Here is a 19,159-nt window from a genome sequence, read left to right on the forward strand (position 1 = left end):
GTTAGCATATATAAATAGTAAAATGTCTGCATGGTTGGTTCTGAGATACAGTCCTACATGTAATTATAATGTTATTTTTATCGGCCCTTATCCAGCATTGGGTTTCAGACATATTGAGTGCCTTTCCTTTTTACTCACATCTTACTTTCATAAGCAGCTCCTTCAGTTCAAGATGTTTACCCTCCACAGTAAGCCTCTCCTCAGAGCATGACAACAAACATGTCATGGAGACCTTAGTTGATGAACCCGAACCTCTCCATAAATTCCAAGCATGCAAACCCCTCTACCAAAACCACATTACTGTCAATAAAAAAGGAAACCACTGCAGAAGAGTCAGGCATATGACCCGCATTAGAATGGGTATGTTTCCGATAATGCGTGAAGAGGAATGTGCAAAATGAAAGGCTGGCTGCTGCGAGAGTAAAAGGGTCATTCTGAAAGGAAATGTGGGAGTTAAAGGGAAAGTAATTCCCTGCATGCTTAGCCTTATTAAATATGTAGCACAAAGGAAATGTGCTCTCTTTTACTCTTTAGCCAGACCCCCTCTGGCTGCCAACCAAGTGGTGCATATCAGCCTGCACATTCAGGTAAAACTCCCAAAATGTGCAACACGGCCTCTAAGAAAGGTTATTCTTTAGAGAGGATTGAAGACATTTCTGCTGCTCCCCTGACCTTGACCAGCCTGAGGCTGTCATCTCTTCTTCCTTCAGCCACGAGCAAATACATAGCCTCCCCTCTTCCGCACACCCCTCCCTCCCATTGCTTTAAATATTGAAGATGGATAATGGTGTTCGCCTTCTTCCCGGGGCCAGGCAAAAAGCTTGGAGATGGAGAAGCAAGCACACACTCATGTAACCGCACATGCATGTTACACATGACGAGACACACAAGATGCCTCATTCAAGAAGAAAGAGGCAATGAACTTCACTTAATCCCATCTGAATGAGATTTTTAAGCACTTTTGTGCTGTTTTTTTAGTAGTTGACTTTGTATCAACACTGTGAACTCATCAGTCCTTCAATTCTGTCTTCTCTGACATCAGTAGCCCCTCCCCGCCTCCTTAATCTAAATCCCCATTAAACTTGTAATGACAGCACAGATGTTGCATTACAACGTGAAATCATTTGCTCCTCGGTGTCGCGCCACAATCACCATGATAATTACAGTCACTGGAAGCCGATGGATGCCTTAATTATAGAAGATTCCTGTCAGCGGTCTTCACACCTGGGCAGTGTTGATATGAATTTGAATTCTCAAAGCCATTAAGCATTTCAGATTGGCCTTGAAAATATTCTACTAGCTTTTGTTATATGTCAAAGAAGAGATCATAAAAATATGCACAATTTTGAGGATTTTTATTGTACCTTGATTTGTGATATGTCTTTTAAGGATGCAGTCAAATAAACAACACATTGTACAATAAATCCGTCACCCAGAAACAAAATAAAATGGCAACATAAATAACAAACTGTCAAAAAACTCTTTCTTTTTTAAATGTGCAACATGTAAGAATTTGTTTAAAATAAATCTAAAATATCGACAGAATGTGAATAAATAAGACTTTTAATGTCATGTTGATGACATCTATGTATTGTGTGGAAGAGATATCTACTGAAGTTAGCATGCTAACCAGCTAGCTCCAGCCCGTCCTTTCTCATAATACAACTCCGAGCTCCCAGTCTGGACCGCTAGTTAACGGCAGCTACAGTTTGCAGCAGTTAGCAGTTAAACAGATATGCTTTTAGCACATATTCAGGAGGTGGCCAATTCTTACATATTGCACCTTTAAACCATAAATGTGCAAACAAAACGTAATTTAGTATAATTGTAAACTTTAAGATGCAAACGCTTATTTTGCTGTAAATAGTGCAGAAAACCTGGTGATCACATTTCGGGAAGACTTTGGAGAGTTGGTAGGTGGTGCTGGTGGTGTGTGTGTGTGAGAGATGGAAGGAAGGAGGGAGGATTAGATGTGGTGGACCAACAGATGGACACACATGGTTGACCATCTGCACAGGCGACGAATTTGGTTTGCCTTGACAGTTTTTTTCCGGAGTTTGGGGATTTAGGGAGATCTGTTGGCAGGTAAACACTGTCCTCCAGAGGAGAAAGACAAAGTAAGCATTGACAACAGCACCTCAGGAGCACCTGTGATGACGGAGATGACTAACTGATAACATCTCCATTAGATTATACCACAGAGAGATTAAAGGTGCATTACGTAGTTTTGGGGAAGATTTTCTTTATGCCACAACAAACTAAACAAACAACTCTCTTTATCACGACTGAATAAACAAACAGACCTTAAACTACGAACACTAACTCATACTTGTTTTACTTAATTGTTTTTAAACATTGTTCTGGGGACCTTATTTGCCTCTGAGAACAGTTTGTTTATTCACTTACGGAAAAATATAAATATTTCTGTGTTTGTATTATTACCTCATTGAATTTCTTCTCCAAAACCACATAGTGCCCCTTTAATTAGCTGTAGGGGAGTAACAATCAACAAAAGCAGCCAGATAAAGAAACATTTTAAGCTATAGGAAGCCTTGAGACGGCAATCAGGGTCGTGGCTTAGTGAGAGTGAAAGAGATAAGTGGCTGTGGGTTACTGTATGGGGCCCTTTTAGTCAGGAGTGTCCAAACGGAGCCTGTGTGCTCAGGGGTCTCTGTACGATGACAGCGTTAGCCAAATCTGCCTCTTCCAAACTTAATTCTTTGTCGTTGAGCTCCCGGAAAGGAAGCGATGTCGTCAGGACGAAAGGTGGGCAGCTCCTCTGAGAGCGTGCCACGAAATCTTGAATGTCCATGATCCTGGGAAAGAATTAGAGGCCGAATTTAGAATCAGATTAAAAGACATAACAAAGAAAGAGTTAGAACTTTTCCCCCTTCCAGACGCAAAGCATTACCGGGAAAATACTCTACTCTCTCTTGTGACACATGATTTCTCTCAGAGGCACTATACAAGCAAGATGATCAATTATTAATCACGACCCGGCCTATACGAGCGATCCTATGGCAGCCCTACTCCTCACACACTAGCTGAAGGTTAGAGGGGCTCAGTCCTCTCTATCCTTAAGCTACACACTCTGTTATATAAATGCTGCATCTGAGTTACGCAATCCCTCTCTGGGGATTTTATAGATCCACTCCGTTGCTACATCTCAGATTATGTTTTCTGCAGCCCCGTGCACTGTGGCAGGGGATATAACATGCACCGTGCCTTCAACTCCAGCAGACTAGAACAAAGCATTACGTAATCCTCGAACAAACCCCCCCCGCCACATCCCGAGCAAGTACAAACAAAAATCTTTTGTCAGCCCTTGAACTACTTCTTCCCTGCGATGCTTGAGATTAGGGGATTTACAGACAGTGCACTTGCAGGGGTAGAGTCAGAGCTAGTCTGTCTTGAATATGTAGATAATATATACATCAAGCTCAGATGTGGAGAGAGATGTGTTTAGGCCTTGACATTGCGATACACACCGATGCGATAGGTTAAACCTCTGCACCAATCTCCTGCCGTCAGCCAACCAGATCTGCAGGGAGGTAACAGGAAGGGTGTGGTCTAGTGTTACCATGGGAATAGGGAGAGATTCTCCATCCTCGTGCACAGATGGTGACCTGGCCACTACTCTGGGTGCAACACTGGGGGTGGACAGGAATAAATAAACAGATTAAGAGCCAGTTAAAAGTACACACAGCAAATACATTATGCATTTCTCTTATTCACTACCATGAGGTGTAGTAGACGAAATATTCTTTTGGACTCTCGTGGAGAGTTTAGTATTCATGCAGTGATGTTTGGAACATGTTGAGGCTCTCGTCAGACTGTCTGCTTGGTCAGATTTGCTTGTGGGGTTTTTGATACCTGGATTTAGAAGGACACCTAGTGGTCTAAAGTGGTATAGTAACCTGCAACTTGAGAAGGACTACTTGAAAACGATAACGCAAACTCAAGAGGTATGTTATTGATTATTTATGACAATTGTTAGATGTTTATATGCAAAATAATTATTTAAAAGCAAAAATCATAAATCAACATGTGTATTGTACTCTAAATATAACTGCTTACTACAACAACAACGATCTCTTACCTGCCCAGTCGGTAACCTCGGCCACTGAAGGGATGAAAGGCCTTTTTCTTGGGGACATAGTTTTCCTCTGTTAGATCCTCCACACTGATCTCCAGCTCCTCCTCTTCTGCTCGGCTCTCCCACTCTGCCGGAAGCTCCCTGAGACAAATTAAAGATCAGGCCTGGCGTCTAGTCGGATCAATCAATATGACAAATGAGCACTAACGAACATTATGCTTTATTTATCTTGTGTCGCCTGGTTGGAGGGATATCTTTACAGCTCATTTCCCTTTGGCCACTGAAGAGGTTTGACTGTTCAGTCGAAGCATGGTCAGACATTATGTTACATTTGAGTTACATAGGGTTTAGCTCTGTATAATCACTGTATGTACGGCTGAGAGATTGATTGAACTATTATCAAATTGGTATATGGTAAATGTTTTTTAGCAAAGGTGAATGTGTCACAACATATGATGTATTATATGACATATTTTTATTTCTTTAAAGAAAAAGGGGACCATCATTTTGAGCTTAAGTGAGATCTGAAAATTGGAGATCTGAAACATCCACCAGCAAAACCCAACCTTGAGAAATCTTTTTTTCTGTTTGACAAAAACAGTTACTCTTGTCTGTCATCCATCTGAATGAGTCGACATGCATCATCTGACTTAGCGATTGTTCTCCTACCTGAGTTTGCTTTTAAACAACATAATAGTAGCGTTACAGATAAGAGGCAGACAAAGAAAGAGAAAGACAGCAAGCAAAAGAGGGAGAGGCAGAGTGAGAGGTAGAGATTGCACAACCGGAGAAAAAGTGAGTGTTCAGAGAGAACTGAAACTGAAAATTGTTTGGTATTTATGTCATGTAGTTCTCTGTAGCTAGGCAGGAATGCCTGTGGGACTACACTGCAGTTACTTGGAACAGTATCAGTAATGTCCTAACCTGAGAAGAGCAGATTGATCAGTTAGTTTATCAAAACGAAATGAATTATGCAACAACTACTTTGATTTGTTTGATTATGATAATCGATTCATTGTTTAAATCACTTTTCACAAAAAAACTCAAAAACACAAGCTTTCCAAAAGACGGAGCATTTTTTTTTTTTTTTTTTACTATTTTCTGATATTTAAAAGACCAAATTATTAATAGATTAAACAGGAAAATATGAAACAGATTCCTAAGTCTGTGACAATGGTCTCATATCAAACAAGTTTCAAACTCAGGTCCATTAAACCTGCATCATATGCACACCTCTTACATAACAGGGATGTAATAAAATGAGAGGTTGTTATCTAATCTTTTTTATTAACTTCAGAAATAGTATGAGTCACTGATACAGGTTACAGTTGTTTGTTATGGTCACATATTCAATACAACCCAGAGGCAACAGAAACATCTAATGATCAAGTGTAATACCACAATAATAAATAAAGCAATAATAAAAACACAGCTTGGCCATTTGCTTTTCATCGGCCGGGAAATAATATGTGTTGCAATATCCGACTACCGCACATATCACCGTCCTCCATCTTTAACTGCTTGATACGGTAGGTGAGCTTATCAAAGCCTGAAATCAGAAGTCTACGGTGTCAATCCACTTCCTGATCAGAGCTTAAGATATTACAGTCGTTTTTTGCTTTAAGGTTTTAAAATCATAGCTAATACACCTGTCACTCACCCCCTTTTGATGGCATCCAGGAAGTCTTGATTCTCTGGTACGGTGTAACTGCGAAACTCCTGGTCGTTTACAGTAAAGCCATCCTTCCATAGCCTCACCACCATCTCCACCTAGAATAAGGGACACAAAAATGAGCCAGATGAGCCTGAGACACAATTATCCTCATATGTGTAGTGTTACATGTGTAGTATAGTAGCATTGTGAATAGTATTATCTTGTATAGTGAGCTCAAATAATGGCAATGTCACTGTAGATTGCTCTGCCAAGCCCTATCGTTTGTATGTTTTTAATATATTACATTGTTACAATTTGTGGGTGCTATACATATTCGAATGTACTGTCAACAATCTCAAAAAATGTCTGTTGACATTTTGAAGTTTTCCTGTGTCAGCAGCAAAATGCACATTTACAGAGACGTGGCCCTGAAGAAGTCAGTGAGCCGAAGTCGTGTCTGACCTTTGACGTCCCCGAGGCATCGTAACAGATCTTCTCCACCTCATCGAGGAGGTCTTCTACCGAGAAACTACGCCTCATTGGAGCCTCCTCTTCATTTTCTTCACTGACGATCCATTATAAAAGGAGACATGTGAGCAATTCAGTCATTATTATATGTTAATTGAATTCAGCCTGCAGTCAAGGGTTATATTGTACAGAAACACTGAGAAATGAGTTCTCCCCCCTCCAAAATTACATTAAAGAGGTCATATTATGCTTTTTGGGTTTTTGCGTTTCCTTTGTTGTGTTATGTAGCGTTTTTGTGCATGTAAAAGGTCTGCAAAGTGAAAAAGCCAGAGGGAGTTACTCTCTCCCACAGAAAACGCTGCTCCTGAAACGCCTGGTTTGGAGTAGAGCCTTTACTTCCGTAACTTAAGTGCGCAACTATGTAACAGGCCTTATATAAACATATATTTATTATAAAATATATACACTCCAGTCAGTCAGCAGACATAAAGCTGCTTCTGCTGTAGCAGCGTTATTTTAGATCACACTACCTTGTTCTGCATAACCTGCCCTACTCCTGCCTCTGATTGGCTACATCCTGCCCCTTAGGTAATGGGCATGTGCAACTCTCACCAAAGATTGAACAGAGGCGAGATGTCTCACTCTGTAGCTAAAACGGAGCGTTCAAGACAGAGTGTGAAAAGGGATGCCGCAGCATCGCACCGTATGAGAAAAATAATGTGTTTTTTGAATATTAAAGTATGTAAACCTATTAAAATAGGACCCCCAAATAAAAGTACGAACCTGAGATTTAGCATAATGTGACCTCTTTAAGCGTTTAGGTTTGACCCATCCTGTCCAACCTAATCAACAGATACGTCACACAGGAGTTGTTTTGCTTATTCTCAACCACGGGACCATAGGTGATACAGGAAGTCTTAAATTCAGGTACAGTGCACTGCGTCTTAGCTGTAGCAGTGTTAGCTTTAAGCTAGCGTATACAGTCAACTGTTCAGTTTACATTTTGAGGTATTTTAAGAGGTAATATCACTCGCAGTCATTTATTTTTGACTTACCAGTTTTCATTTTTCTCCCCTCCCACAGTGTCAATCTCTTTCATGACGTTTTGTGTTTTCCATCTAAGAGAAAACGACACACAAGTCGGAAAAAAACAACCGTCACAATGGGCGTTTCACCTGCACAGGCAAGTTTGGTACTGTAGCCTACATGTAGACGTAACCTTAATTAGCTCAACGTCTTTTTTTTTCATGTAAACGTACTCACTGGTATCGCATTTGTACACTGTCGGCTTATTAAGCGGTAAAAATGGTGTCTAAAGCTCTATTACCTTATCGATAACCAACTGAGCAGCCCTTAACGTTACCGTTAATTACATAAGTGGGCGTCAGAGAGCCATGCACGCGCATACAGCCAACAGCATAGGGCCTGTGTACGTTATATTAACATGGAGTATACATACATATATACACACACACACACACAGCAGATGTACATTCACATGCCCGTAATAAGGTTAAGGTCAAAATACTGATTTACCAGTTCGTGTTTTAGCGGTTAATCCCGGGCCACACATCTGCAGCCGTAAGTTTCAGGCAACGTCTGTCTTCTGCTGAGCAATGCGCGTGACGTCACGGCGCCGTAAATCGACTCGTCTTGTCGTAATGAGGCTGTGTGTGACGCTGAGCTCAGCACATCCTCAGGATTGAAACTGAAGAAGATACAGGATTAAATGGCACAGGAAACACCCCTGATACACACAGGGATAACACGATGTCTTCATCCATCCATCTATCTATCCATCCATCTATCTATCTATCTATCTATCTATCATCTACTTTACAACATGTAGTGAACCATAAATAGCCTAAACATTAACAATGAAAGAGTGGAACAACAACAACAACAAAAAAAGCTGTCCACACCAGAACAAAAACAACCTTGTTTCTTTCACATATACATCACATAGTTCAGGTCCATTAACCACCATTCATTGTGTCACCTTTGACCTGGCCTTAGTCCAAGTGAGTGTGTCTAATACCAGATTTCGGCCTTGAGGGGTTTCCCCGGTCAAGAGATAAAGTCCCTTTGACCATAAATTGACGCTCTATAATTGCTCCAAAATGACTGATCACTACCCTTAAGCACTTTATTGTGACCTTCTCATTGAAACATATGGTGCATCAGTGGTTCATGAGATTACAATGACAGCATCTGAAATATTATCATCCTCGTATAGTAATATAATTCCTAAACACTCTACTATTTCTATAAACATCTGTACACATGTTTCCACACACAAAAAATAACTGGACACCTGACATGAGATAATATCTTTTATGGATTTTTAAACTTATGAGATGTGTTGCACCACAAGTCATCCTTACCTTTCCCATGGAGACAGGTTTTAAGGATGTAAAGGTTTTCCAGTAGGGATGTTGCTGCTTATCCAGATGTTGCTATGCTACCTATTGACCACATGGGGCAGATACTCCAACCACAAATGAATGAAAATACTGTATACTGAGAGCTAATTAATACTTGCATGGATTGATAATTGCATTATTATGTGGTTGAGTTACTTTGAGGATTTATAACTTGCAATGTAAATGAAAACCATAAAGATTCTTGTTTAAGGCAAAGTCTCTCCGGTCTCTTATGTACACAAGCAATAGATGATTTGTCTTCTCAAAACCATTTAAAGGCCCAACAAATCTGTTGTTTGGCCATAGATTTGAGATATATATTCACATACATATTTAAAATATCTTAATTAAAAATGGATGTGTTTTCTCAATGATGTGAATTGCTGCAATTAAAAAAAAAACACTGACGAACAAACTTTTTCAGAATCAGAAAATGTTTATGTATTAAATTTGAGGAAAGTTTTAATCTTGTGTTGTCACTTTCTCTGTTGGGGATACCCCATTTTTTCCCCCTTACATTTGGATAATGCCTTCAGCAACTCCATGCGCACAAAAAATTATGTTTAATTCAAGATGAAATGAAAATAATTTGGATTATGCGTTTTTGAAAATATGGCTACCAAAAAGCTGAAACAGACTGCTAGCTCAGTTGCATCTTTAGTCAAGCCAGAAATAGTATAAGCAAGATATGCACAGACTCACGCACACAGGTCGGGTTTCAGCAGTGGTCTTCAAACTGGGGTCAAGTGGTGTCATAGGGGTTCTGGAAAAGGTTCACAGGGAGTTCCTGGCAAACTACAGTTTTGTTTAATGCCACTTTTACTTCATAGGAAATCTGGTAGGATAAAACAACATTCCACTGTTATTGCCCCACAACAAAGATTATATTGGGACTTGGGACTGAGTGACAAATATTATATTTCATGTATTTATTATAACATATTTCTGAGATGTGAGTACCAAATGCCACTGAGAGCAAGAAGAGGAGCAATACTGAGAAAAGAAATGGAGAATGATCATCAGTATTTCAGTGACCTAGACTACATGTATTAAAGGTATAATAAAGAATGCAAAAGTTTGATGGTCAACAATGTTTATCAGTGTCTGAGTTAGCATTCAAGAAAACTCTCTGAGGTAATAATCAGTGTGACTTTTGTTACTGTTTGCACTGTTCTGGTCTACACTGTTGGGAGAACGTTATGCTTTCTCAAAATTGTGCAGAAGTGCGAGTGATTGCAATATGTAATGGTTAATTTTGTAAAGCACTTGATACCAGTGTCCCACCGCAATCAACTTTTATAGTTTATTCCATTCTTCTCCACTGAAGAAATAAAAATAAAAGCTTTTAAGTCTCAAAAACGTGGTACTCCCAGAAGGGTACGCTGTGTACTCAGAAACACATCTTTTCATTTTTTTCCAACTTCATGCCTTTAATATTCCTTATTAAGGGGCTTACAGGTGGGCTATGCACTTCAGTAATACCTGTGACTTTATTTAACTTTATTGAAGTCTGTATTCACTGCAAACAATCCCTGCTATAAACTGTATAACCCAACAACACAAGGCAGTTATTTATATTGATCATATTGTGATATTTACACGGTATCTGCATAATAACTAGGCCAGTAGTTCTTTGTGGTAGTAGTCCAGTCAGCAAAAATGTATGCACCTGCCAAACAGACCCACATCCACTTGAGAGAGGGAGAGGGAGGGAGAGAGAGATAGACAGGGAGAGGGAGAGAGAGAGGGAGAGAGAGAGAGAAATGGCGCCTCGATGCTGCGCTCACTGAGGCAGTGTTTGGAGCCGGCTAGGGAGATTCAGTAAGGGCAGACAAAAGGAAAAAAAACATGGTGAACACAAGGAAAAGCTCACGGACGGGGAGCGGCCCCTTCATCTCCTCCAGGACCCGGTCGTCGTCGAGAAACGAGCGAAACTCTGAGGAACATGTAAGCCGGTTTCCTTTCTTTGCCGGCGAGCTAGGTGGCTCTGCTAGTTGGCTAGGTAGCTGTAGCCGTGGCCTCAAGGTGCTCCACATAATGTTTTATTTACGGCAAAGTACGAGCGGTATCGGACTTGACATCCGCTCAGTCACACAGACACACAATAAAAGCCTTGAATGCACCGGGTCGTACGCGTGTCGTTCGCGCTGAACGTGTTGCTCAGCTGTCAAATTACAAGCTAGCGATGTTAACTCCTGGCTAGCTCCAACTTGAGTTCCCTTTGTGTTTGGCAATTTTACCCGGCTCACTTGTTTCACCATTGTCTCCACAAATTAGCTTTTCCAAATAAAGACAACTGGGAGTTTTACATCGGGATATTGGCATTACTTCCCATCGCCGCCCTGCAAGTGTCGGCTTAATTATTTTCTCCAATAGAGAGAGAAAGCTTTAGTTAAGCTAGCGTTTGTAGGTTACAGCTAGCCCGACAGCTAGCTTACAGTGGGGGAAGGGAGTCCCAGGTTCAAAACAGTTGGCTGGCTCAAGTCCCGTATTTAGCAAGTCTGAACTCGGTGAACTTTCTCGTGTTAATGCCCCAAAGACCCATATTTAGCATGTTTATACAATAAGCGTTTTAAATAGACAGATATAACGTTATATAGGATGATATTTTCCTGCTTTTTCGGAGTGTGCCCCAAATGAATAGCCTTAGTTTGTACTGTGGTCGTCTGACCTACAAGCTGTCTGACAGCCTTTGTCTCAAAATGTAAACACTGAGATTATGCAAGGCAAGAGGGTCCGTTTCCGCAAAATTTACGATTATTACAGACTTTAACACTGACGAATAATATAATTCACCGATTCTGGTGATTTATTGATAGTCATTACCACATTCTTGAGGTTTAATGGGCTGTTTGGCGAGGGTTTATACTTTGTTGAATTGTGGTTCAAGAAATTGAAGTCCTTCGTGGCTTCCGTCCAAACCCGTGGATCGCAAAGCCAGGCTAACTGACACATGATAATGCGAAGTGTGATTTAAAGGCTTTACAGTGACAAACCTTACACTTTAACAGTGTTGTTTCCGAGAATTCATACTGTTTGTGCACGCTACACTCCCAATCATGTCGCTGGTTTGCTGTGTGTAGGCCATGTTTTCAAAAACCTGTTGCAAAGACTAATCCTTTTGTGATAATGTTTGCAAAATTAGTTAAATGAGGATTGATTTCAAGGTGTACCCCTCAGGCCACAGCTGTGCATTTGTTCGCTGCTGGTACATCTCGCACTTTTCAGTCTGTCTGCATCAATTTGTCCAGCCAGTCAGACAAACCCCTCTGCAGGCATTGCAGACAGTTGCCTATGACAACAGTGAGATACACGCTCATATCAGCAGGGAAGTTTAGCTGTGAAGGGCGTGAGCATCAAGGGCATATGTCTGGTTGGTGCTTGGTTGTGATTCAGAAACTACATTGAGGAGATGGGAACAAGGTATCTTGTCTGTCTCGTCAGAATCCCAGAATACTATTCTGGTTTTGCCCTTTGGAGCTCATCTGTCCTTTAAGTCTTTCATGTTGTCATGATTTTATATTTACTTGAGCAGTTTGGTCATGCTTGAATGTTATTTGCTTAATATTCTGGCTTCATGCAATGATTGATGGGGTGAATATTTTATGCAAATAGTCGTGAAAAGCTGTCACGTTCTCTTTTTCCATTGCTCGCTTGTTCTGATTGTTTGTCATCCTTGCGTTCTCTCCGTCTTCCTCTCTTGATGTTTGTTTGCTCAACAGAAGGAGCCCAGTAGTGATGTGAGCTGTCCCAGCAGCCCGCGGTTGGCTCCCCCTTCCAAGCGGACACGCCGGCAGACGGCCTCCGAGCCCAGCTCCAGTGATACCTCCCCGTCCCCTCAGACTAAGGGCCAGAGGGTCAGCTGGGGCATTCCCACCTACCGCACCAGGTCAGTGCTGCTGGCGTCGGTTTCACTCACTCATCTTTGAATGCCAGAAATGGTGCATAATATTGTGTAGCACAATGATGGAGCACATTACTTGGCCTAGATGGCTATCTGTTGTTGAATCAGATCTCGTTCATCTTATGCTATATATTGTTAACTATGTATAACTATGTATATGTGAGCTCTCAAACATTATTATGGGTGATTAATTATTGTCCCCTGTGCAGATTTGTTGTTTATTTCGCTTTGTTGTTTAATTTCTAGGTTGTCCTCTCGCATAATGCAAAATGGACATGGTAATGCATTTCTTCTCATTTTGTCTCTTTGTAAAAGCCTTACATTGAATATAAATACATGAAATTAAAGGAATGTTTCCTAATTATATTCTTGTTGATGCTGCAGCCCATATGAGTCACCGGAATGATGAGAGCGGAGGGGGAGATCACTCTCATATGAATGGCCATGTGGAACTGAAGAGGAGCTGCCGAGTGAAGAAGAGCCAATTCGAACACCTCAATCAGAGCCTGCTGTTTGACCAGCTGGTCAACAGGTAGCTCCCAGTCACACTACTGACACCTTTCTTAGCACATCTAATAGAAAAAAAACAGCAAAGAAACTTCAGGAAGAGCCACATATGAGGGATACCTCTCCCAGGATAGACAGACATGCAATATATGTAACGTGTACAGAACAGACCGACACAATCACGGAGTACACAGATAAAAATGACAAAATATCTGATTGAAGTATATGATAGGATAAATGTGAAGAGTGTTGATCCAGGACGTCTGAGCAGGCCAAGGTGTCACCAAGCCACACTCCTCTCCACCATGGTGATCTGAAAGAGGACAGACCACACGAGATAGTTAGTTTGCCCATGTTAAGCTTGTATAAATTTGTCATTTTTGTGTTCTGTGTATGTGTGCAGCACTGCTGAGGCTGTCCTTCAGGAGATGGACAACATCAGCAGCATCAGGCAGAACCGTGAGGTGGAGCGACTTCGCATGTGGACCGGAGACACAGAGGAGGTAAGCGTGGCGCTGCTGTCACACACAACCCAGAGTTAGAAAAGTACAGTTCCACTGCCTCATAATCTAATGTGAATATAAGTGATAGTGTAAAGGCCCTGTTTTTCTAGGATAACATCAACTATGTGTATACATACAAAGAATTTGCCTCCGGTTTTACATTGCCCACAATGAGCTGTTTACATGCACACTAATAAACCGATCATCAAATCGCATCCAGCAAGGGAAAAAACAAAATTTTACATCATGTACTTGGAAAGAAATCTAACTAATTGACTGAATCATGTAAACCTGTTTTCAGTATTGCATTACTAAAGTGCATGTAAACACGTCATATGAGATTATTATCATAACCTGATTATTCCCAGTTGTCTGATTAATGTGGTCATGTAAACGGGCTCAATGATTGTGATGATTCTGATTCTAGGAAAACATGGACATGTATTCCCGGGTGAAGCGCAGGAAATCCATGCGCAGGAGCACTTTCAGCATGCCTGCACACCACAAAGTCATGAGCAAAGCTGAGCAGGAGGAAGAAGAAGAGGAAGGCACAGAAGGTAAGTTTCCTCACAATGTTCTACTTATGACTCTGTGGAGAGAGAACCACCTCATCTTTAACTGTTTTAATTAAAACGTCAAAATCTGACACTTGTATAGCGTACTATGCTTAACTGAAGGTTGAACACAACACTTTTGACTTTCAGATTCTCATGGTGAGGAAGAAGAGGAGGATGCGGAGGATGATGATGAAGATGATGAAGGGGATGAAGTGGAAGAGGCAGGAGAGGAAAATGACAGGCCGTACAACCTGAGGCAGCGAAAGACGGTGCAGAGATATGAAGCACCACCTATTGGTATTTGCCGTTTGTCTTTTTTGAATCAAACCTTTGTATTTACATTTTGTCAAACTGTGTCAGGCACATTGTCTAATAATATTCTTTCTGTTTCAATCACATGAGAAACTTTATTTGAGGCTTGATGTGTGACAACCAGTCCCTTTGTGTGTTTTTTCTCAGAGCCTGTGAACAGAAAACAGAGCAACCCCTCACTTTTTGACACCCACAGATCCCCAGCAAGAAGAAGCCATATAAGGTTGGTCCTAATTTGTGAAAAATCCCAGTCAATATTGATGCCAAACATTATATTACGATGTGTGACTCTTAAGCAGCTTTCCCACCACGATGACTCATGAAGTCGGAGCTGTGGTTATAAAAAGTTGATTTCACTTCCACTGATCTCTGCTGATTAAGGAATATGTCTGAGTAATGGTGTGGCTCTAAAACTAGATTTTCACACTTCTCCAGAGTGAAGAAACACGCCATTCACAGCAGTGACACCACTTCGTCTTCTGATGAAGAGCGGTTTGAGCGGAGGAAAAGCAAGAGCATGACCCGGGCGAGGAACAGGTGACTGCTGCTGCTTTCTTTCTTCTACCTTTCTTTCATCTTCCTCTGTTTTACTTTTGGTTTGTATGAAATATTTTCCTTTTATAGTCTTTCTTTTTTTTAAGGAACTATCAAATGTAAAACATTTGTATGAGGGCTGTAGCAGTCAGCATTGAGCTGTATTGATGTTGCGGTGATTTTGTTGTTATGAGATTATATCTTTTTTCACTCACCTCCACATACCAACCAGTTCTGTCAACCATTGATATGGCTTTCATTTACCCACTTTCAGGAAGTCTGGCCCCTTACGTCCCTTTTATAATGAGTCACACAAATCAGTATGGCATCTCACGCCAGCAAGGAAAGAGCTCCACTTTGTCATCCTACCCTGGCTATTGCACTGTTAAGTCCACGTTCATTCGCCCTAATATAACCTCTAAAAATTGAACTGATGATGTGGCCAAGTTTATTTAAGTTGTCTGTTTTACTTCGCTGCCTAGCAATTAATTAAAAATTCCTTTGTGTTGTAAAAATAACCAGGGGTCATGTGTATTCTGAATGCAACATGCATTCCCTTTGTGAGGTTTGATATTGTCTTAACCTTTTACTGGTTTAAACTTTGTCAAAACGCTACAGTGTGTAATTAAGTGTAACTAACTGCTCACTTACATCTGTCCTATTTATTTCCAGATGTTTGCCCATGAACTTGACTGCAGAAGACCTGGCTAGTGGGGTGCTTCGTGATCGGGTGAAAGTGGGTGCCAGCTTGGCGGATGTGGATCCAATGAACCTTGATAGCTCAGTGAGTAGGAACATTAATAAACACCAAAAAGCTGTTAAGCAACAGTTTTAGTTTACAAACTTGGAAGTTCACGCTGTAGGTAAAAAGTAATAACTCTTTGGAAAGCTTTACTATATTTATCAGTTAAGTTTGTAGCTATACAAAGAGGCATAGTGCTGAAGAGCTTTCTGAATTCTTCAGTTTTCAGAGTCGAATGTTAAAAATGTGTTTTTTCTCCCCAGGTGAGATTTGACAGTGTGGGTGGCCTCAGTACACACATTCAGTCACTGAAGGAGATGGTAGTGTTCCCATTGCTTTACCCTGAGATCTTTGAGAGGTTTAAGATTCAGCCTCCCAGGTGAGAAGAGCTAACATGGGACAGTTTGTTCAAGAAGGTCACTTTATTTTGTTCTGAATTTTGTTGTATTTTATGACATGTATGATGGAAGAACAGTCTAATCCGATCAGACTGTTCACTTTCATGAAGACATTTTGATATCTGGTACATAGATACAAGGTAATGGATATGTGTTTGTGTGGCTTATTATCAAATAAACAGCTTCCATGTCCTCTCCCTTCCTTTTTAGAGGGTGTTTGTTCTATGGACCTCCAGGGACAGGAAAGACTTTGGTAGCAAGGGCACTTGCCAATGAGTGTAGCCACGGAGACAGGAAGGTTTCCTTCTTCATGAGGAAGGGAGCTGACTGCCTTAGCAAGTGGGTCGGTGAATCAGAACGCCAGCTACGCCTGCTCTTTGACCAGGTGAGACACCCTAGTAGCACACCAGCGAGGTTGACTGATGATTGTTTTTGAACAACGTCCTTGTAACCACAGCTTCAGTCATTTCACCTTAATTGATGTCACAATGTAAACAGAAAACTGGCCATCTTCTGCAGGTAGACTATTTACAGCTCTGTGCATGCTAGCTATTGTAAGTCAATACTTTTGTATTGCTTTTCACTCTTTTGAGAAAATTAAGTTCTGGCATTAAAGTACACTGAACCCAGTCAGCTTAAATGTATTTTGATCCAGTGAACATAATATTTTGTTTTTCGTCTTGTGTTTGTATTCAATCAGGCTTATCTGATGAGGCCATCCATTATTTTCTTTGATGAGATCGATGGTTTGGCTCCTGTTCGCTCCAGCAGGCAAGATCAGATACACAGGTAAGGCTAATGTAGTTGTAACCATCATTTCAAAGACAGTGTGGCTGTGTTCCAGTGTCAAATTGCACTTGCTGTCAGTTTGGCTTTGAACACCTTCAATAGTTGTTTGTTTGTTTTGCTGTTTTGTGCCGATGTCCATAGTAATCAAAGTGGAAATCACAGAATTGTTTAGCACCTCGTGGAATTGGCTTAGTAGTCACTCAGACGCTGACCAACTCTAACCCACACATTTGTTGTCCATCTTACTCTTAAACCCACACAAAATTGGTTACTATTAAAAAAAACCCAAAAAACCCACAATTGTCCCTCTTATATGTGACGTACAGTGCTGAAAGTGTGAAAATTGCAGCTGCTTCTACTCTGGCACACATGGGCATGACTGCATCTGCAAGTCTAATCTATAACTGATTTCCCTGACCTTGCCAATAGGTGGGGCATGTCTTCCAGAACTACAGGTTCAAAAGAGCTGGCACTGCAGCTTTGATTTTGGATGAAATTGGCTGGATATGGATTTGGGTGCTTCAAATTGGATCCATTTTTTATTTTTTCATTTGGCATTGAGCAGCTATAGAAATGTAAATAGAAGTCATATCAACTTCCCTTCTGATTTTGACCACTTCCTAGTATCCTATTATGTGAACACAGCTTGCAGTTGATTCCTGTGGAAATGGTTGCCTTGTAGACAATGGAATATTTGCAACTGAAATGTAAAATTGCAATTCTGGTCCAAACCTTATTGATGTGCATATGTTTGAGTTTATAGATGCTCTCATCTTTCTGCCATGCTGTGTAAATAGATGCATTGAGCTCTAGTCAACATGGAAATAGAACAAGTGATATATTTTGCCCCACACTGTTTTGTTCAATATGCAAGTTTGATAGACTAGGTCTCTGTGCTATTTGCTCAAATAAGGCTTTGTTTATTTGGCCAGCACTGACTCATAAGCCTTGTCAATGTTGTTTCAATCTCAAAAAGTATTTGGGCTCTAAATGTCAGCATGTATATTAGTGTGTACATGTGTGTTTAACTCATGCAGTATGTGTTTGCAATAGTGTTCAGTATGTACAGTCAGTTTAAATTATGTTCTTGTATAACTATCTTGCACTGAAGTCAGGCAGTATTTGTTGTAATTCTGGGTTGTAAGATTAGATACAATTTAGTACTTAATAGTGTTTATCATTTTTTTCCACCTCCTCCTTCCCTCTGTCCAGTTCTATTGTGTCCACTCTGCTGGCCTTGATGGACGGCTTGGACAGTCGTGGGGAGATAGTGGTCATTGGTGCTACAAACAGACTTGACTCTATCGACCCGGCACTCAGGAGGCCTGGACGCTTTGACCGGGAGTTTCTGTTCAACCTGCCAGACAAGAAGGTAAAACACCATAATTGGATACAGTGGACACATGTTCATGGCCACAGTATAAAAAATCTTGTTTTCACTGCACGTGGATTTTCGGTAGGTGTGTTTTTCATTGTTGGAGCATTTTACCTTCAATTCTGTTGCACCACAGAATCTGTGTCTCATGTCCAACTGTGAGATAATAGAAAGGATCACTTATTGTACATACAGTGCAACACCCACATGCACACACAGCAGGAGACTCAATGAACTGCAGAAGTAATTTGTGTTGTTTTACTTATAAGAGTCCTGCAATAACATTAGTGCATGCAGCTCCATGGCTATTAAAAGTCTCCTCGATTGTTATTTCCTCCTATTGGATGTTTTGATCCAACGAGTAAGCGACAAAGCAGATGCTCATTAGGTTTCTGAAAATTAAAAATCATTTTTGGTTGAATTTGTTGTTATGTAGATCTGATTGCTTTAATCTTGCACTTGGGGTGACTTGTTTTTTTCCTCCCACGCACATAACACTGTGACATGTGTGCTATGTTGTTGGTGACAGTGAGTCAAATAAACAGATCGTTGTAGGTGACTCCTCCCCATCGAGCTTGTCTGGACGGGTCGCCCTGCATCGTTTGTCCGCACAGTAGGATCATTGGTAATCAAAGCCTTATCTGCAGGCCATTGCCGGCTAAACTCACCAGTGGTGGGCTCCGACTGATTAAAAACCTTGCTCCAGTGCAAACAGCAATCCCCTCTACACATTCAAGTTCAGCTCCCTCCTGGTTATTGCCCAAGCTGCTAGAAACCTGTATGAAATCTGGCCCCGTTGTGTGTTTTGAATAGAAAGAGAGATGTGATGAAAGATGGTGAAAACCGTTGCCCTTGTTTCGCGACAAGGACCACTTTGCTCTTGATGTCTGCTTATCA

General features: G+C 40.9%; 2 protein-coding genes across 3 annotated transcripts in view; one reads left to right on the forward strand and one right to left on the reverse strand.

The window, feature by feature from the left end:
- Window positions 1–1,339: 1,339 nt before the first annotated feature.
- Window positions 1,340–7,864, reverse strand: ubxn2a (UBX domain protein 2A). The gene is made up of 7 exons (XM_084378527.1): window positions 7,755–7,864; window positions 7,274–7,336; window positions 6,213–6,315; window positions 5,757–5,866; window positions 4,100–4,237; window positions 3,489–3,650; window positions 1,340–2,816 (listed from the first exon to the last, which is right to left on the reverse strand). The coding sequence occupies exons 2-7, from the start codon at window positions 7,315–7,317 to the stop codon at window positions 2,633–2,635; spliced, it is 741 nt and encodes a 246-aa protein (XP_084234653.1). The 5' UTR covers window positions 7,318–7,336; window positions 7,755–7,864; the 3' UTR covers window positions 1,340–2,632.
- Window positions 7,865–10,403: 2,539 nt separating this feature from the next.
- Window positions 10,404–19,159, forward strand: part of atad2b (ATPase family AAA domain containing 2B) — a 66,890-nt gene continuing 58,134 nt past the window's right edge. For both annotated transcript variants that reach the window (XR_014624499.1, XM_084377908.1), the window contains exons 1-14: window positions 10,404–10,588; window positions 12,364–12,530; window positions 12,792–12,823; window positions 12,930–13,077; window positions 13,456–13,555; window positions 13,983–14,112; window positions 14,260–14,409; window positions 14,572–14,647; window positions 14,860–14,961; window positions 15,631–15,742; window positions 15,964–16,079; window positions 16,309–16,483; window positions 16,799–16,887; window positions 18,100–18,259. Coding sequence is in view for 1 of the 2 variants with exons in the window: in XM_084377908.1 (XP_084234034.1) it covers window positions 10,490–10,588; window positions 12,364–12,530; window positions 12,792–12,823; window positions 12,930–13,077; window positions 13,456–13,555; window positions 13,983–14,112; window positions 14,260–14,409; window positions 14,572–14,647; window positions 14,860–14,961; window positions 15,631–15,742; window positions 15,964–16,079; window positions 16,309–16,483; window positions 16,799–16,887; window positions 18,100–18,259 (1,656 nt within the window). In the remaining variant the exon portion in view is untranslated. The remainder of the gene's footprint in view (window positions 10,589–12,363; window positions 12,531–12,791; window positions 12,824–12,929; window positions 13,078–13,455; window positions 13,556–13,982; window positions 14,113–14,259; window positions 14,410–14,571; window positions 14,648–14,859; window positions 14,962–15,630; window positions 15,743–15,963; window positions 16,080–16,308; window positions 16,484–16,798; window positions 16,888–18,099; window positions 18,260–19,159) is intronic.

The sequence above is a fragment of the Pagrus pagrus genome (assembly GCF_965226575.1).
Source record: "Pagrus pagrus genome assembly, chromosome: 16".
NCBI classification, from domain to species: domain Eukaryota; kingdom Metazoa; phylum Chordata; class Actinopteri; order Spariformes; family Sparidae; genus Pagrus; species Pagrus pagrus.